The sequence below is a fragment of the Hylobates moloch genome, unplaced genomic scaffold, assembly GCF_009828535.3.
Source record: "Hylobates moloch isolate HMO894 unplaced genomic scaffold, HMol_V3 SCAFFOLD_6, whole genome shotgun sequence".
In the NCBI taxonomy this organism is placed as follows: domain Eukaryota; kingdom Metazoa; phylum Chordata; class Mammalia; order Primates; family Hylobatidae; genus Hylobates; species Hylobates moloch.
In genome coordinates this window covers 74036805-74055667 of record NW_026652281.1, presented here as the reverse complement: position 1 = coordinate 74055667, position 18863 = coordinate 74036805, and the positions used below count along the sequence as shown (strand labels likewise).

General features: G+C 41.6%; 1 protein-coding gene across 2 annotated transcripts in view; it reads right to left on the bottom strand.

The window, feature by feature from the left end:
• The window catches only part of LOC116471128 (transmembrane protein 180-like), a 29367-nt gene extending 14646 nt beyond the window's left edge, over window positions 1-14721 (bottom strand). The window contains exons 1-2 of one of the 2 annotated variants that reach the window (XM_032157103.1): window positions 14425-14721; window positions 61-215 (exon numbers count right to left, since the gene is read on the bottom strand). In XM_032157103.1, the coding sequence (XP_032012994.1) occupies window positions 61-215; window positions 14425-14517 (248 nt within the window). In that variant the 5' untranslated portion in view covers window positions 14518-14721. Of the gene's footprint in view, window positions 1-60; window positions 216-1425; window positions 1476-14424 lie in introns of those variants that run through there. The other variant, XR_009214158.1, reaches the window with a different exon arrangement.
• Window positions 14722-18863: the final 4142 nt, after the last annotated feature.

The following is an 18863-nucleotide window of genomic DNA, read 5'->3' as shown; positions in this document are numbered from 1 at the left end:
TTATAAGGGCAAATGGTAAAATTTAGTGTAATTTTGAGACTGGAACCAGCATTTACTTACATGATGATAGTGAAATAAAGAGCCAAACAGTAGTAGTATTGCTTTCCCAGGAGTAACATTACAATAGAGGCTGTTCCTTCTACATAGAAAGAAATTAAGATGATCTTATAGTAATCAAACTTTTTCAGCCAGGACTGACTGATAAGTACAAGGCACTGAAATGGAAACAGAATGGCATTGTGTTAAGATGGAACTCCATGCATTATTAAGCTTACTTACTCTTGCTGATGACAAAATAAACCTTATTGCAAAATAAATTGCTGGCCAGGTGTGGTGGCTCGTGCCTATAATCCCAACACTTTGGAAGGCCAAGGTAGGAGGATCACTTGAGCCCAGGAGTTCATGGCCAGCCTGGGCAACATGGTGAAATTCTATCTCTACAAATAATACAAAAATTAGCTAGGTGTGGTGATGTACAGCTGTAGTCCCAGCTACTAGGGAGGCTCAGGTGGGAGGATTGCTTCAGCCCAGGAAGTTGAGGCTATAATGATCTATGATCACACTCACTGCACCCCAACCTGAGTGACAGAGCAAGACCCTGTCTCAAAAAACATGTAATAAATAAATAAATTTGCTTCTGAATTATAGTATCAATTGAAACACACAACTAAAACTATCTTGCTTAGAAATGCCATTATTATCCATATATATCAAAAATTGATTATGAATAGTAACTTTTCTTTTTTTTGAGACAGTCTCAAATCTGTCATCCAGGCTGAAGTGCAGTGGCGTGATCTTGGCTTACTGCAACCTTTGCCTCCCAGGTTCAAGCCATTCTCATGCTTCAGCATCCTGAATAGCTGGGATTACAGGCAAGCACCACTGTGCCTGGCTAACTTTTGTATTTTTAGTAGAGACAGCGTTTCACCGTGTTGGCCAGGCTGGTCTCAAACTCCTGGGCTTAAGTGGTCTGTCTGCCTCGGCCTCCCAAAATGTTAGGATTACAGGCGTAAGCCACCACATCTTGCCTGAAATGTACTTTTTACCCTAAAATCAAGCATCAGAGGTAAACAAGAGTTAGCATTCCTGGTTACTGTGTCCTGCCTAACTTTATATATTTTTATCATTATAACAGATTCATTTTAAGAGCTCAGACTTAGATTTTTTGCATTTCTTGCTATCAATGAAAAAGTTCATTGTTCTAGACTAAAAAGTTTATGCTAAATATACATACGTACATTAACAAAGATCAGAAGATACTTTGTTTTCAATAAAAAAGCACACATTGTTTATCCCTGAAAAGTTTTCACTAACCAAAAGTATGTGCATTATAATTAGAAGAGAATTTTGAATGATGTAAGTAGAATACAGATGTTCTTTAACAAACATAAGGGTTTTTTTCCCCTGACTGATTTTTTGACTTACTTTTCTTCTTTCAAGGAGCAAGAGTTCATTTTCCAGATACTAAAAAACAATGGATCAGTGATTGATGTGGTCCAAGGCATTTCTTAGAGTTCTGTAGGAGGAAGTACGGAAAACACCCCAACAAGTCCAATTATATTCTTAAATATTATTATAATATTATAAAGTAACACATTTCCACATATTGAAATGCAGCTGCTGTTTCTCCATCTCTAGTACATAAACATACAAAATACAAGAAGTTAATAATGTAAGAAATATGTGGTAGAGTGGAATGTGTAAGATTTTTTTTAGAGACAAGGTCTTACTATGCTGCCCAGCCTGGTCTCAAATTCCTGGGCTCAAGCGATCATCCCAAGTAGCTGACCACAGGCATGCACCACCATGCCTGGCTAAAAAGTGAAAGATTTTGAAATCACATGTCCCTAGATTTAAATTCCAGCTTTGCCACTTTTACCAGCTATTTCTTCACAGACAAGTTACTTTACCTAAGAGGCATTTCCCCCACCAAGACAAATTTTCTCTCTCTCTCTCTCTCACTCTCGCTCTTTTCCATTTCTCTTCTCTTACCTAGCACCATACTCAACATATAAGGCACTTAATAATTGGTAGCTATTTTTCTTGTGTCCAATATATAAAAAGATATAAGCCAATGATGAGTAGTATTACAAAAATCATGAAAGAAAAGAGAAAGATTGCCTTTTTTTTTTTTTTTAACTAAAAGCCTTCTACAGACGAAAGATTTTGGCTCCCCATTCAACAGTGTGTTCCAACATAAGTGTTGGCAAACCTATGCCAAAGGAGCCTACATCAAAACAGAGGGATAAAGGCAGTGCCGTGCTCACAGTGAAAGTCTAATAGATACCTGCTGCGTTGAGTTGGCCGTACGTAGTAAGAGCTAACATTTCTAGAGGGTTTATTTTGTGCTAGGAACCGTTTTAAGTACTTTGGATGCTGTAATTCATTTAACCCTCATAATAATTTCCTTAGGTAGGCACTATTTTGTTGTTGTTGTTGTTGTTGTTGTTGTTGTTGTTGTTGTTGTTGTTGAGACGGACTCTCGCTCTGTCGCCCAGGCTGGAGTGCAGTGGCGCAATCTTGGCTCATTGCAAGCTCCGCCTCCCGGGTTCATGCCATTCTCCTGCCTCAGCCTCCCGAGTAGCTGGGACTACAGGCGCCTGCCACCACACCCGGCTAATTTTTTTGTATTTTTAGTAGAGACGGGGTTTCATCGTATTAGCCAGGATGGTCTCGACTTCCTGACCTCGTGATCCACCCGCCTCGGCCTCCCAAAATGCTGGGATTACAGGCGTGAGCCACCACGCCCGGCTGTTGTTTGTTTTTTGAGACAGGGTCTTTCTCTGTCACCCAGGTTGGAGTTCAGTGGCACAATCACGGCTCCCTGCAGCTTTGACCTCCTGGGCTCAAGTGATTCTTCCACCTCAGCCTCCCAAGTAGCTGAGACTCCAGGTGTGTGCCACTATGTCTGGCTAATTTTTTAAATTTTTTATGCAGACAGGGTCTCACTATGTTGCCCAGGGTGGTCTTAAACTCCTGGGCTCAAGCAACCCTCCCACCTTGGCCTCCCAAAGTACTGGGAGCCATTGTGCCCAGACCAGTAGGTACTATTTTGATCCTCATTTTACAGATGAGGAAACTGAGGCACAGAGAGGTTGAGTAACTTACCCAGGATTGCACAGCTAGTAAGTGGAGAGCCAGGCTCCTCCTGGGCCGACTGCAGATCCATGCTCTTAACCCAGTTACTCCTCTGCCTCTCTGGGGAGTGTAATGTGGAAGAGTGACAGACCTATACCAACAGTTATTAGGGAGACAGAGCATTTATTCATCCTTTTCTCTTTTATTTATTCAACTCCTCAAAAAGAAAACCAGCCTGAGGGCTGGGTGCGGTGGCTCATGCCTGTGATCCCAGCACTTTGGAAGGCCGAGGCAGGCGGATCACTTGAGGTCAGTAGTTGGGAGACAAGCCTGGCCAACATGATGAAATCCCATTTCTACTAAAAATACAAAAATTAGCCGGGCGTGGTGGCACATGCCTGTAATCCCAGCTACTTGGGAGGTTGAGGCAGGAGAATTGCTTGAATCTAGGAGGCAGAGATTGCAGTGAGCTGAGACCATGCCACTGCACTCCAGCCTGGGTGACAGAGCAAGACTGTCTCTAGAAAAAGAGAGAGAGACTGTCTCAAGAAAAAGAGAGAGAGAGAGAGAGAAAGAAAGAAAGAAAGAAAGAAAGAAAGAAAGAAAGAAAAGAAAGAAAGAAAGAAAGAAAGAAAGAAAGAAAGAAAGAGAGGAAGAGGAAGGCGGGAGAAAGGGAGGGAGGAAGGATGGAGAGAGAAAGAGAAAATGAAAACATAGTGCTCACCCTTCATTATTTTATCCAATAAAGTGTTAAAGAGACTTAGCCAAATGAATAACAAGAACAACAGATTCCAATGAGCTGTCATTTTTTTTTTTTTTTTTTCTGAGGCAGAGTCTGTCACCCAGGCTGGAGTGCAGTGGCACCATCTTGGCTAACTGCAACCTCCGCCTCCCAGGTTCAAGTAATTCTCTGCCTCAGCCTCCCAAGTAGCTGAGATTACTGGCACCCACCACCACGCCCAGCTAATTTTTTGTATTTTTAGTAGAGATAGTGTTTCACCATCTTGGCCAGGCTGGTCTTGAACTCCTGACCTCATGATCCACCTACCTCAGCCTCTCAAAGTGCTGGGATTACAGGTGTGAGCCACTACACCCGGCTAAACTGTCATTTTTTACCACAATAATTTACACGTGTTAATTCTCTAGAAATTAAGAATAAATTTAAAGCAACTTTGGATTTTCTTTTATTTTTTGTAGAGACAGGATTTCGCTGTGTTGCCCAGGCTGGTCCCAAACTCCTGGCCTCAAGCAATCCTCCTGCCTCAGCCTCCCAAAGTGCTGGAATTACAGGTGTTAGCCATGGGGCCCGACCTGGATTTCCATTTTATAATAATTTTTTATTGAGATCAATAGAAAGACCTGTGTTTTTGTGAGGGCTTAAGAAAAATGACTGTTAAAATCTTTTGGCCATACTTCTCTTAACAACTAGTAACCAAGAGAGACTAAGAGAAAGTATTTACTGATCATATATCTCTGACAAAAGACATGTGCCTAGAATATACAAAGAACTCCTACAACTCAATACTATGAAGACTAATTACTCAATTTAAAAAGACACATTATTTGAATAAATAACCAAAAAGATATATGGATGGCAAGTAAGCATATGAAAAGATGCTCAACATCATTAGTAGTCATTAGGAAAATGTAAATCAAAACCACAATAAGATACTACATACCGGCCAGGTGCGGTGGCTCATGCCTGTAATCCCAGCACTTTGGGAGGCTGAGGCGGGCGGATCACGAAGTCAGGAGATTGAGACCATCCTGGCTAACACGGTGAAACCCCGTCTCTACTAAAAATACAAAAAAAATTAGCCGGGCGTGGTGGCGGGCGCCTGTAGTCCCAGCTACTCAAGAGGCCGAGGCAGGAGAATGGCGTGAACCTGGGAGGCGGAGCTTGCGGTGAGCCGAGATTGCACCATTGCACTCCAGCCTGGGTGACAGAATGAGACTTCGTCTCAAAAAAAAAAAAAGGAAAAAAAAATAAAAAGAAAGGTAAACATATACCTTCCATACAACCCAGCCATTCTACTCCTAGGTATTTACTCAAGAGCAAGGAAAGCATATATCCATACAAAGACAAAAAATGTTCATAGCTTTATTTGTAACAGCTAAAAACCAATCCAACCCAAAGGTCCATCAAGAGATGAAAGAAGGAAGTCCTGGCCAGAGCAATCAAGCAAAAGAAAGAAATAAATTGCATCCAAATAGGAAGAGAAGAAGTCAAACTATCTCTCTCTTTGGTGACAATATGATTCTATACATGGAAAACCCTAAAGACTCTACCAAAGGACTCCTGGAACTGATAAATGACTTCAGTAAAGTTTCAGGATACAAAATCAATGTACAAAAATCTGTGGCATTTCTATACATGAATAATGTTCAAGCTGAGAACCAAATCAAGAATGCGATCCTATTTACAGTAGCCACAGAAAAAATTAACATACCTAGGAATTCATCTCACCATGGAGATGAAAGATCTCTATAAGGAGAACTATAAGACACTGCTGAAAAAAATCATATATGACACAAATGGAAAAACATTCCATGCTCATGGATTGGAAGAATCAATATTGTTACAATGTCCATACTGCCCACAGCAATCTACAGATTCAATGCTATTCCTATCAAACTACCAACATCATTTTTCAGAGTTAGAATAAACTATTTGCAATTTCATATGGAACCAAAAAGATCCCAAACAGCAAAGCACTCCTAAGCAAAGAGAACAAAGCCAGGAACATTACCTGACTTCAAATCATACTATAAGGCTACAGTAACCAAAACAGCATGGTACTGGTACAAAAACAGCCATATAGACCAATGGAACAGAACAGAGAACTGAGAAATAAAGCTGTACTCTTGCAGCCATCTGATCTTCAATAAAATCAACAAAAATAAGCAGTGGGGAAAGGATTCCTTATTCAAAATATGGTGCTGGGATAGCTGACTAGCCATATGCAGAAGACTGAAACTGCACCTTTCACCACACACAAAAATTAACTCAAGATGGATTAAAGATTTGAATGTAAGACTTCAAACTATAAGAATCCTAAAAGAAAACCTAGGAAACACCATTCTGGACATCAACCTTGGGAAATAATTTATTGCTAAATCCTTAGAAGCAATTGCAACAAAAACAAAAATTGACAAGTGGGACCTAATTAAACCAAAGAGCTTATGCACAGCAAAAGAAATTATCAACAGAGTAGGCAGACAACCTATAGAATGGGAGAAAATACTTGCAAACTATGCACCTGACAAAGGTCTAATATCCAGAATCTATAAGGAACCTAAACAATTGAACAAGTAATAAACAAACAACTGCATTAAAAAGTGGGCAAAAGACATGAACAGATACATCTCAAAAGAAGACACATAAGCAGCCAAACATGAAAAAATGCTCAACATCACTAATCATCAGAGAACTGCAAATCAAAACCACAATGAGATACCATCTCACACCAATCAGAATGGCTATTGCTAAAAGTAAAAAAAAAAAAACAAACAACAGAGATAGACTGCAGAGAAAAGGGAACACTTATACACTGTTGATGGCAATGTAAATTAGTTCAACCACTGTGGAAAGCAGTTTGGAGATTTCTCAAACTACCTAACACAGAACTACCACTTGACCCAGCAATCCCATTACTGGGTTTATATCCAAAAGGAAACAAATTGCTCTACCAAAAAGACACATACACTCTCCTGTTCATTGTAGCACTATTTACAATAGTGAAGACATGGAATCAGCCTAGGTGCCCACCAACGGTGGACTGGGTAAACAAAATATGGCACATGTACACCATGGACTATCCCATAGCCATAAAAAGAATGAAATCATGTCCTTTGCAGCAATATGGATGCAGCTGGAGGCCATTATCCAAAGCAAATGAACACAGGAACAGACAAACAAATACCATATGTTCTCTCTTATAAGTGGGAGATATGCATTGGGTACTCATGGCAAAAAGATGGCAACAACAGACACTGGGGACTACTAGAAAGGCAGGGGGCAAGGGTTAAAAAACTAACTATTGGGTACACTACCTGAGTGACGGGATCAATCATACCCCAAACCTTAACATCACACAATGCGCCCCCATAACAAACCTGCACATATACTCCCTGAATCTAAAATAAAAGTTGAAATGATAAAAAATGTGGGGGGGAGGAATTATTAAAAAAAAAAAAAACAGAAAAAAATAAGCAAATTATGGTATAGCCACATAATAGAATACTACTTGGCAATAGAAAGGAATTAAATATGGATACTCACAACATGACTGAAAGAATCCAGACCAAAAAATAGTACATTACTGTATGATTCCATTTATATAAAAACCTATAAAATTCAAACAAATCTATAGTGATAGAAAGTAGCTCGACAGTTGCCTGAGAATTAGGGAGGTTAGGGAAGGGCAGAAGGAAGGGATTAACAAAGAAGCAGAAAGACACTTTGGGGAATGATAGATACGTTAACCATCTCAATTGTGGTGATGGTTTCATGGTGTATACATATGCTGGAATGTATCAAACTATACAGTTTAAATATATGCAGTTTTTTTTGTAGGTCAATCATACTACAATAAAGCTACAAGAAAAATCCTGCCTTTCTTTCAACTCTTAAATGTTTCCAAATATCAAATAAAGCATGAAAAACAAAAACAGGAGCTTATATTAAAACCTGTTAATGACCAGGCACAGTGGCTCATACCTGTAATCCCAGCACTTTGGGAGGCTGAGGCAGGAAGATTGCTTGAGACCAGGAGTTCAAAACCAGCCTGAGCAATATACCGAGACTCCATCTCTACCAAGAAATTAAGTCAGCCAGGCATGGTGGTGTATGCCTGTAATCCTAGCTACTCAGTAACCTGAGGCAGGAGGATTCCTTGAGCCCAGGAGTTTGAGGCTGCAGTGAGCTGTGATCATGCCACTGCACTCTAGCCTGGGGGACAAAGTGAGACCTTGTCTCTAAAAGATTAAAAAAAAAAAAAAAAAGGGCCAGGCATGGTGGCTCACACCTGTAATATCAGCACTTTGGGAGGCCAAGGCAGGTGGATCACTTGAGGTCAAGAGTTCGAGACCAGCCTGGCCAACATGGTGAAAGCCCATATCTACTAAAAATACAAAAATTAGCTGGGCTTGGTGGTGCATGCCTGTAGTCCCAGCTACTTGGGAGGCTGAGGTAGGAGAATCGCTTGAACCTGGGAGGCGGAGGTTGCAGTGAGCCGAGATCACGCCACTGCACTCCACCCTGGGAGACAGAGTGAGACTCCATCTCAATAAATCAATAATAAATAAACAAATAAATACTTGGGAATAAATTTAACAAAAGAAGGGGAAAATTATAAAATATTGAAAGAAATTTCTAAAAATCTAAATAGATAGAAAAACATCCCATGTTCATGGATCAGAAGATTTAACATCATTAATATGGCAATACTACTCAAGCTGATCTACAAATTCAGTGCAATCCCTATCAGTATTCCAGCTGACTTATTTGTAGAAATTGACAAACTGATTCTAAAATGTATATAGATTTGCAAGAGACTCAGAATAGCCAAGTCAATCTTGAAAAAGAAGAACGAGGCTGGGTGCAGTGGTTCACAACTAGAATCCTACCACTTTGGGAGGCCAAGACAGGAGGATCACTTGAGACCAGGAGTTTGAGGTCAACCTGGGCAACATAGTGATGCCTCGTCTCTACAAAAAATAATTTTTTTTAAATTTTATTATTATTATACTTTAAGTTTTAGGGTACATGTGCACAACGTGCAGGTTTGTTACATATGTATACGTGTGCCATATTGGTGTGCTACACCCATTAACTCATCATTTAGCATTAGGTATATCTCCTAATGCTATCCCTCCCCCCTCCCCCCACCCCACAACAGTCCCCAGTGTGTGATGTTCCCCTTCCTGTGTCCATGTGCTCTCATTGTTCAATTCCCACTTATGAGTGAGAACATATGGTGTTTGGTTTTTTGTCCTTGCGATAGTTTACTGAGAATGATGGTTTCCAGTTTCATCCATGTCCCTACAAAGGACATGAACTCATCATTTTTTATGGCTGCATAGTATTCCACGGTGTATATGTGCCACATTTTCTTAATCCAGTCTATCATTGTTGGACATTTAGGTTGGTTCCAAGTCTTTGCTATTGTGAATAGTGCCGCTATAAACATACGTGTGCATGTGTCTTTATAGCAGCATGATTTATAATCCTTTGGGTATATACCCAGTAATGGGATGGCTGGGTCAAATGGTATTTGTAGTTCTAGGTCCCTGAGGAATTGCCACATTGACTTCCACAATGGTTGAACTAGTTTACAGTCCCACCAACAGTGTAAAAGTGTTCCTATTTCTCCACATCCTCTCCAGCACCTGTTGTACAAAAAATAATTTTTAAAAATTAGCTGGGAGTGCTGGCGTGTGCCTGTAGTCCCAGCTACTCAGGAGGCTGAGGTGGGAGGATTGGTTTAGCTGAGGATGTCGAGGCTACAGTGAGCAGTGTAGGTCAAGGCTACACTGAACTCCATCCTGGGCAACAGACTGAAACTCTTTTTTCAAAAAAAAATTAAATTAAATAAAAAAGAAAAAGAAGAACAAAGTAGGAACACTCATACTTCTCAATCTCATCAAGAAAGAAAGTGAGAAGACAACCCACAGAACAGGAGAAAAATTTTGCAAACAATATCTGATAACAGATTGCATCAAACGTATATTAATATGAAGAACTATTACAACTCAAGAGTATTAGTAAACTAAATAAAAAGACAACCTAATTATTAAAAACTGGGCAAATGGGCTGAATAGACATTTCTCTCTTTTATTTTATTTATTTATTTATTTTTTGAGACAGTCTTGCTCTGTCGCCCAGGCTGGAGTGCAGTGGCATGATCTTGGCTCACTGCAACTTCCACCTCCAGGGTTCAAGCAATTCTCCCCGCCTCAGCCTCCCGAGTAGCTGGGATTACAGGAGCCCACCACCATGCCCGGCTAATTTTTGTATTTTTTAGTAGAGATGGGGTTTCACCATGTTGGCCAGGCTGGTCTTGAACTCCTGACCTCCAGTGATCCACCCGCCTCAGTCTCCCAAAGTCCTGAGATTACAGGCATGAGCCACCGCGCCTGGCCTGAATAGACATTTCTCTAAAGAACGTATACAAATGACCAACAGCATATAAAAAGATGCACAACATCATTAACTATCAGGCAAATGCAAATCAAAACCACAATGAGAGGTCATTCACACACACCAGGATGGCTATAATCAAAAACACAGATAATAACAAGTATTGGTTAGGATTTGGAAAAACTGGAACCATTGTACATTATTGGTAGGAATGTAAAATAGTGCACCCATTGTGGAAAATGATCTGTCGGTATCACAAAATGTGAAACATGGAGTTACTATGTGACACAACTATTCCACTCCTGGATATATGCCCAAAAGAAATGAAAATATATATCTGTGCAAGACACCTGTACATTAATGTTCATGGCAGCATTAGTTGTTAATAGTCAAAAAGCAGAAACAACCCAAATGATCATCAACTGATGAGTGAATAAACAAAATGTGTTATATCCATACGATGACTTATTAAGTCATTAAAAGAATGAAGTACTCATATTACAATCTTAAAAACATGCTAAGTGTACATCAAATTACATCTAGTGTAAAAAAATGCTAAGTGAAGGAAGCTGGTCACAAAAGACCACATATTATATGATTCAATTTATATGAAAGTCTAGAACAAGCAAATCCCTAGAGACAAAAGGTAGACTGAAGGTAACCAAGGGATGAGGGGAAAGTGCAATGGGATTGTACTTTCAAGAATTTCAACCCCTCAAAAATTGACTAGTTCTTTTCAGAATGATAAAAATGTTCTAAAAGTGATTGTAGTCCTGGTTGCTCAACTCCATGAATATATTACATATGTTGAATTGTATGTTTTAAATGAGGCATTGTATGGTATGTGAATCATTTCAACAAAACTGTTTTTAAAAATCTACCTTTCCTGGATGTCCTTGAGCTGAGTTAAGAAAAAAAAAATCTACTTTTTTTTTTTTTTTTTTTTTTTTTGAGACAGAGATCTCGCTCTGTCGCCCAGGCTGGAGTGCAGTGGCACGATCTCCGCTCACTGCAAGCTCCGCCTCCCAGGTTCATGCCATTCTCCTGCCTCAGCCTCCCGAGTAGCTGGGATTACAGGCGCCCACCACTATGCTTGGCTAATTTTTTGTATTTTTAGTAGAGACGGGGTTTCACCATGTTAGCCAGGATGGTCTCAATCTTCTGACCTCGTGATCCGCCCGCCTCAGCCTCCCAAAGTGCTGGGATTACAGGCGTGAGCCACTGCGCCCAGCCTACTCTTTCTTTATACACGAGTTTTTGTTTGTTGGTTTTGAGACAAACAGGGTCTCACTCTGTTGCCTGTGTTGGAGTGTAGAACTGTGATTTCGGCTCAATGCAGCCTTGTCCTCCCCAGGCTTAGGTGATCCTCCTACCTCAGCCTCCTGAATAGCTGGGACTACAGGAGCACACCACCACGTCTGGCTAATTTTTGTATATTTCGTAGAGACAGGGTTTTGCCATGTTGCCCAGGCTAGTCTTGAGCTCCTGGGCTTAAGCAATCTGCCTGCCTCGTCCTCCCAAAGAGCCAGGATTACAGGCGTGAGCCACCACGCCCAGGTTTACATAAGACTTTAACAATTTTTTTTTTAACCTGGTGAAGAGGAAAAACCATAGGCAGGTATTATACATGATTTAAAGTAAGAAAGTATATATAGCCTAGAATATGATAGCAAATAATAAGCAGAGACAGGAACTCAAACAGCTTCCCATTCTGGGTGGTTAAACAGAGGAGGAAACAGCCTGACAAACTTCAAGTTGCTTTGAAAGGAGAACATCATTTTATCATGCACACACAGTACCTCGACTATATTGATAAGCCAGACATGAAATTCCATTTGATATACTCTGCTAAATAAATGATGTAAGCACAGTACATTTTAGAGACAGAATCTTAAAGTACACAGCTCTAAAGTTACCACCTCCCTTTTCTCGTCTGTAAGAATAAGAATATCTTCCTCCAAGATTGTTATGAGGATCACGTCGAGTAATGTACACAATGCACTTGGCAATGGTCCATGGCACATGGCAAACACTCAAAACTGTGGGTTACCATTATTATGGCACATACGGTAATTATAAAGACCTTGGGATAATAGCAGACAGGCAAATTCTATTCTATATACTTTGCTTAAGAAATTGTGGTGGGCCGGACACTGTGGCTCATGCCTGCAATCCCAACACTTTGGGAAGCCAAGGTGGGAGGACTGCTTGACCCCAGGAGTTCAAGACCAACCTGGGCAACATGGCTGGTCTTGAAAAACACTGTCTCTACAAAAAATAAAAAAACTTAGCTGGGCATGGTGGTGCATGTCTGTGGTTCTAGCTACTCAGGAAGCTGAAGCAGGAGGCAAGCTTGAGCCCAGGAGATCGAGGCTGCAGTGAGCCATGATTGTGCCACTGCACTCCAGCCTGGGTGACAGAGCATGACACTGTCTCTAAAAAAATAAAAAGATAGGCTGGGCACGGTGGCTCACGCCTGTAATCCCAGCAGTTTTTGGGAGGCCGAGCCAGGCAGATCACGAGGTCAGGAGATCGAGACCATCCTGGCAAACATGGTGAAACCCCGTCTCTACTAAAAATACAAAAAAATTAGCCAGGCATGGTGGCGGGCGCCTGTAGTCCCAGCTACTCGGGAGGCTGAGGCAGGAGAATGGCATGAACCTGGGGGGCGGAGCTTGCAGTGAGCGGAGATCGTGCCACTGCACTCCAGCCTGGGCGACAGAGTGAGACTCCATCTCTAAATAAATAAATAAATAAATAAATAAATTGTGGCAACACTTAAAACATTTTAGAACTATTTCTATCCCAAATGGCTTAACGATTTTTGAAAGCTGGTAAACAGTAAAAACTAGTCTATCTAGAATAACCTGTTCCCTGAAGAGTATTGCTGAGATGTTTTGCTTATCATTTGTGAAAATAGGAAAAACCTGTATCACAGGCGCGGTAAAGTCATATTTTTAGAGGACATATTTAGGTTAAGGGGAACAACATATCAGCTCTCCAAATGGTATAATAAGCAGCAGACCAGTATATTTTTTGAAGAGGACATGACCTCTACAATAATGGTCATGACCATGGAATTTTAATAGTGCTCTGAAATTCCAGGACTCAGGCTTTTAGCCAAGTGTTTTGAAACGTGATCAACTAACTCTTCTTCCATGTGATGGTCACAGAAATCTTAAACACCCAAATAAAGCAAAATGACATGCTCACAGGAAGCTGTTTTCTTCCATAGTTCTGCTGAGGCTTAAAGGAGAAAGCTGAGAGGAACAAAATTCCACAGCAAAAAATGTTTAAAATATCACATTGTTCGGTTCTCATTGGGGTCTCTTTCCTTTTTTCCTTTTGTCTCTTTTTTTTTTTGAGACGGAGTCTTGCTCTGTCACCCAGGCTAGAGTACTGGGGTACGGTGGTGCAATCTCGGCTCACTGCAACCTCCGCCTCCTGGGTTCAAGCGATTCTCCTGCCTCAGCCTCCTGAGTAGCTGGGATTACAGGTGCCCACCACCAAGCCCGGCTAATTTTTGTATTTTTAGTAGAGACAAGGGTTCACATGTTGGCCAGGCTGGTCTCGAACTCCTGACCTCTAGTGATCCACCCTCCTCAGCCTCCCAAAGTGCTGGGATTATAGGCATTGGCCACTGGGCTCGACCTTGTCTCTTTTTTCCATTATGTTTCTACTGAATCTTGTATGATATCTAGAGCTCTGAATCTTTGGGTGTTTTAATAATTGTGTGTCTGCCGGGTGCAGTGGCTCATGCCTATAATCCCAGCACTCTGGGAGGCTGAGGTGGGTGGATCACTAGAGGTCAGGAGTTCGAGACCAGCCTGGCCAACATGGTGAAACCTTGTCTCCACTAAAAATACAAAAATTAGCCGGGCTTGGTGGCGGGCACCTGTAATCCCAGCTACTCAGGAGGCTGAAGCAGGAGAACTGCTTGAACCCGGGAGGGCGAGGGTTGCAGTGAGCAGAGATCACACCACTGCACTCCATCTTGGGTGACAGAGCAAGACTCCGTCTCAAACAAACAAACAAACAAAAAACTCTGTGTCACTTTTTCAAACTACTGATGAAATCAGGTTTCTAATATCATCACCCAGCTAAGAGTTAAATCTCTAATCCCTGCAGGAAAAATTATCACAAATTATAAATCGTAGAGAACATAATTATAATAATCATAAATAACATAAAGAACTATTACATACCTGTGGGCAAATAAAGCCTGCCCCATACATAATGCTCCTTATAGAAGAAGATAGTACATCTCTGGGAATAAGAATATCTGCAAAGATCATCATGAAGTTGCTGAAGAGGTTAAATTAAAGACTTGAAAGAAATTCATGATCAGAAAAAGGTAAAAGTATTTCTGGGGCAAGATCTGTCTCATGGATAAAATGACAGGAGTCCAGGCAAGATCCTGTTCAGATTCCAAGAGGAGGTTCTCTTCGGGGCTTCTTTTAGGTTTGAAACGCCTCACGTGATACATCCCAGCGTAAAGGCTGGCAGCAGCAAGGAAAGCAATGACGATGGAAACAGCCTGGAAATGGGGCAAAATTTCCATGTTATTAGAGATCAGGCCACAGAAAAGGATACTGGTAGAGCCCACAAGTGATGCCACTTGGTTAATTTTAATAAGCTGAAGCCGACTTTCATGTCTAGTGAAAATCTCTGCAAACAATTTACATTGGGCTTGTTGGACACAGGTGAGCATGCTATCAAAAGCACATAATGATACCACCAGGTGAAGTCCACTAAGCCAGTCACCTTCTTGATAGTATTTCCAAGGGAACCACGGGAGCAGGAAGGCTGCTGCATAGAAAGGGACACAGTACAAGACAGAAATATGACAACTTGAACAGCATTCGGCCTTAGAGTTGTTGGGAAAATATCCAGTCAGGTCATTAAGAACATTCCATATCATTAAAATTATTTAGGAAGAAAAAAATCACACAGGATTGTTTCAGTGTAGCAGAACAAACTACTGCCCTCAGCATAAGACAAAAATGACCCCTGGTTTTTTTTTTTAACTTACGTGAAGTAACCAAAGGTGATCAGTAGAAAAGCTCACTGTTTTCAGAACCACTAAAAAATTTAATAACAGCAAATACTACTCAAAAGCCAATGTGCATTCACTTTGTTTTTTTTTTTAGACGGAGTCTTGCTCTGTTGCCAGGCTGGAGTGCAGTGGCACGATCTCGGCTCACTGCAACCTCCGCCTACCCAGATTCAAGTGATTCTCCTGCCTCAGCCTCCCAAGTAGCTGGGACTACAGGCACGCACCACCACGCCCAGATAATTTTTGTATTTTTAGTAGAGACAGGGTTTCACCATGTTGGCCAGGAAGATCTCGATCTCTTGACCTCGTGATCTGCCCGCTTTGGCCTCCAAAAGTGCTGGGATTACAGGCGTGAGCCAGTGCACCTGGCTTGCATTCACTTTGTATTCAGGCATTGTATAAGTGTTTACGTGCATTATTTTATCAAATCCTTAAAAACCCTAGCTGAGCACAGTGGCTTATGTCTATAATCCCAGCACTTTGGGAGGCCAAGGCAGGAGAATTGCTTGAGCCCAGGAGTTCAAGACCAGGCTGGGCAACATAGCGAGGCCCTATCTCTAAAATTTAAAAAAAAATTCTCTTTTTTTGAGACAGTCTTGCTCTGTTGCCCAGGCTGGAGTGCAGTGGCACAATCTCAGCTCACTGCAGCCTCTACCACCAGGGTTCCAGTGATTCTCCTGCCTCAGCCTCCTGGGTAGCTGGGATTACAAGCGCATGCCACCATGCCTGGCTAATTTTTGTATTTTTAGTAGAGATGGGGTTTCGCCATGTTGGCCAGGCTGGTCTCCAAATCCTGACCTTAGGTGATCCACCCTCCTCAGCCTCCCAAAGTGCTGAGATTACAGGTGTGAGCCACCATGCTCAGCCAAAGATTTTTTTTATTTAATTAGCTGGGCATGGTGGTGTGCACCTGTAGTCCCAGCTACTTGGAGACTGAGGTAAGAGGACTGCTTGAGCCTAGGAGGTCAAGGTGCAGTGAACCATGATCATACCACTGCACTGCAGTCTGCATGACAGAGCAAGACTCCCATCACAAACAAACATACAAACAAAAAAAAATCCTTTGAGGCAAGTACTATTATTACTCTGATTTTACAAATGTGAAAACTGAGAGCCAGAGAAGTTAAGGAACCTGCCTAGCTAATAAACAACAGAGCCAGGGTCTAACCCAAGGTAGACGAACCCACAGCATGTGCTTTCAATCTTGTGCTAGACTGCCTTCCAACAACAGCACACAGGGCCATGCCCCTGCAAAGGCTGATGGCCTGTTTACGCCAAGGCATAGTTTTACATAATTTCTTTAGGAAAGGTTAAAATATCAATGTTTGGCATTTCAAATTAAATCTAATTAGTATGTTATTACTGGTAATAAATGAGTAACATTATAAAATATAAGGGTTTTAAAACCATGAACTCTTCCAGCCTGACCACCTAATTGGTAATGAGTTACAATACAATTTGTGAATACTGTGGGCCTTTTCAAAACAGAATATTTTAGGACTGGGCACAGTGGCTCATGCCTGTAATCCCAACAGTTTGGGAGGCTGAGGCAGGAGGATTGCTTGAGCCCAGGAGTTTCAGACCAGCCTGGAAAACATAGTGAGACCCCTATTTCTTAAAAAAAAAAAAATAGCCAGATGTAGTGGCTCACACCTGTCATCCTACTCAGGCAGCTGAGCCAGGAGGATTGCTTGATTCTAGGGAGGCCAAGGCTGCAGTAAGCTATGATTGCACCACTGCATACCAGCCTGGGCAACACAGCAGTCTCAGAAAAAAAAAAAAAAAAAAAGAGAGGGACAGAGGCTGGATATCTTAGTAATAATACTGATTTTTCCATATAAATTAATTTTCCAGACAACCTAAGCTTACTCTTTAAATTCTAATGCCTTTACGTTTTAAATAGCAGTCTTTTAAAAATCTCTCTTTCTGGCTGGGCGCGATGGCTCACACCTGTAATCCCAGCACTTTGGGAGGCCGAAGTGGGTAGATCACCTGAAGTCATGGGTTCGAGACCAGCCTGGACAACATGGCAAAACCCTGTCTCTATTAAAAATACAACAATTCGCCGGGCATAGTGGCATGGGCCTGTAATCCCAGCTATTTGGGAGGCCGAGGCAGGTGAATCACTTGAATTGGGGAGGTGGCGGTTGTAGTGAACCGAGATCGTGCACTGCACTCCAGCCTGGGTGACAGAGCAAAACTCTGTCTCAAAAAATAAAATAAAAGACGGGACATGGTGGCTCACACCTGTAATCCCAGCACTTTGGGAGGCTGAGGCGGGTGGACCATGAGGTCAGGAGATTGAGACCATCCTGGCTAACATGGTGAAACCCTGTCTCTACTAAAAAATACAAAAAATTAGCCGGGTGTGGTGGCGGGTTCCTGTAGTCCCAGCTACTCGAGAGGCTGAGGCAGGAGGATGGCGTGAACCCGGGAGGCAGAGCTTGCAGTGAGCTGAGATTGCGCCACTGCACTCCAGCCTGGGCGACAGAGCGAGACTCCGTCTCAAAAAAAATAAATAAAAGAAAATAAAGTAAAATAAAAAATAAAAATCTCTCTTTCCCTCAAAGGAAGGAGATCTGTCCTATGTGAAGGGACAGTAAAGATTCCATCTCACCTGGGCTTGATAAAAGGCCACTTCTGAAATCCTGTACAGACATAGAAAAAGTTTCACATAGTAGAAACCAAAGACAGAATTCAGCATTTCAGTCCCTAATGTCATCATAGAGTATGCCCAAGCAATGGGTTTGATATTTACAAGTGTCATTTTCCATGCAGAGGAAGTCTTCTTCCCTTTGTTTAAAAAAAAAAAAAGGTTAAAATTCACTGCACACAGTAGTGGATGGGGGCGCAAAACACTGCTGGCCAGTATTTATTTTAGTCAAATAAGAGTTCAAACCTACGAGCTGTGAGTATGTCACCAGATTTAACACCTTATTTCTGTATCTATTCCCTCAATATTTTTTGAGATGCTCGCCAGGAAACCTAGTTTGCATAGAGTATGACTCCACTTATATTTTTATCTATCTCTTCGAACTTATAAAGTGGGATTTCAGCCTGGCCAACAGGGCAAAACCTCATCTCCACAAAAATACAAAAATTAGCTGGGTGTGGGGTGGCATGCCACCTGTAGTCCCAGCTACTCGGGAGGCTGAGGCAGGAGAATTGCTTGAACACCGGAAGCAGCGGTTGCAGTGAAATGAGATGGCACTACTACAGTCCAGCCTGGGCGAGAGCAAGACTCCACCTCAAAAAAATATATAAAATAAAGTGGGATTCATCCAAGAGCTTGGACATGATTAACACATGAGTGTTAAAGAGATATGTTTATGCCATTATTATCCTCCTTACTTGGTAGGGTGCAACAGAAACGGAACAACAAGGTGACAGCCTTTTGCTCAAGTCAAAAAGAAAATAAGCCCCTCATCTTAGTATAAAGTTGTTCATTCAGTAGTACAGACTTGCATTTGAAGACTTATTCTTGATCTTCTGTAGCTTTGACCGCAAGGACATCACTACAATGGGTACAGAAATAACATATTCTGATGCTTGCTGAGATCCTTGTGCGGGCCTCTCTTAAATCTAGCC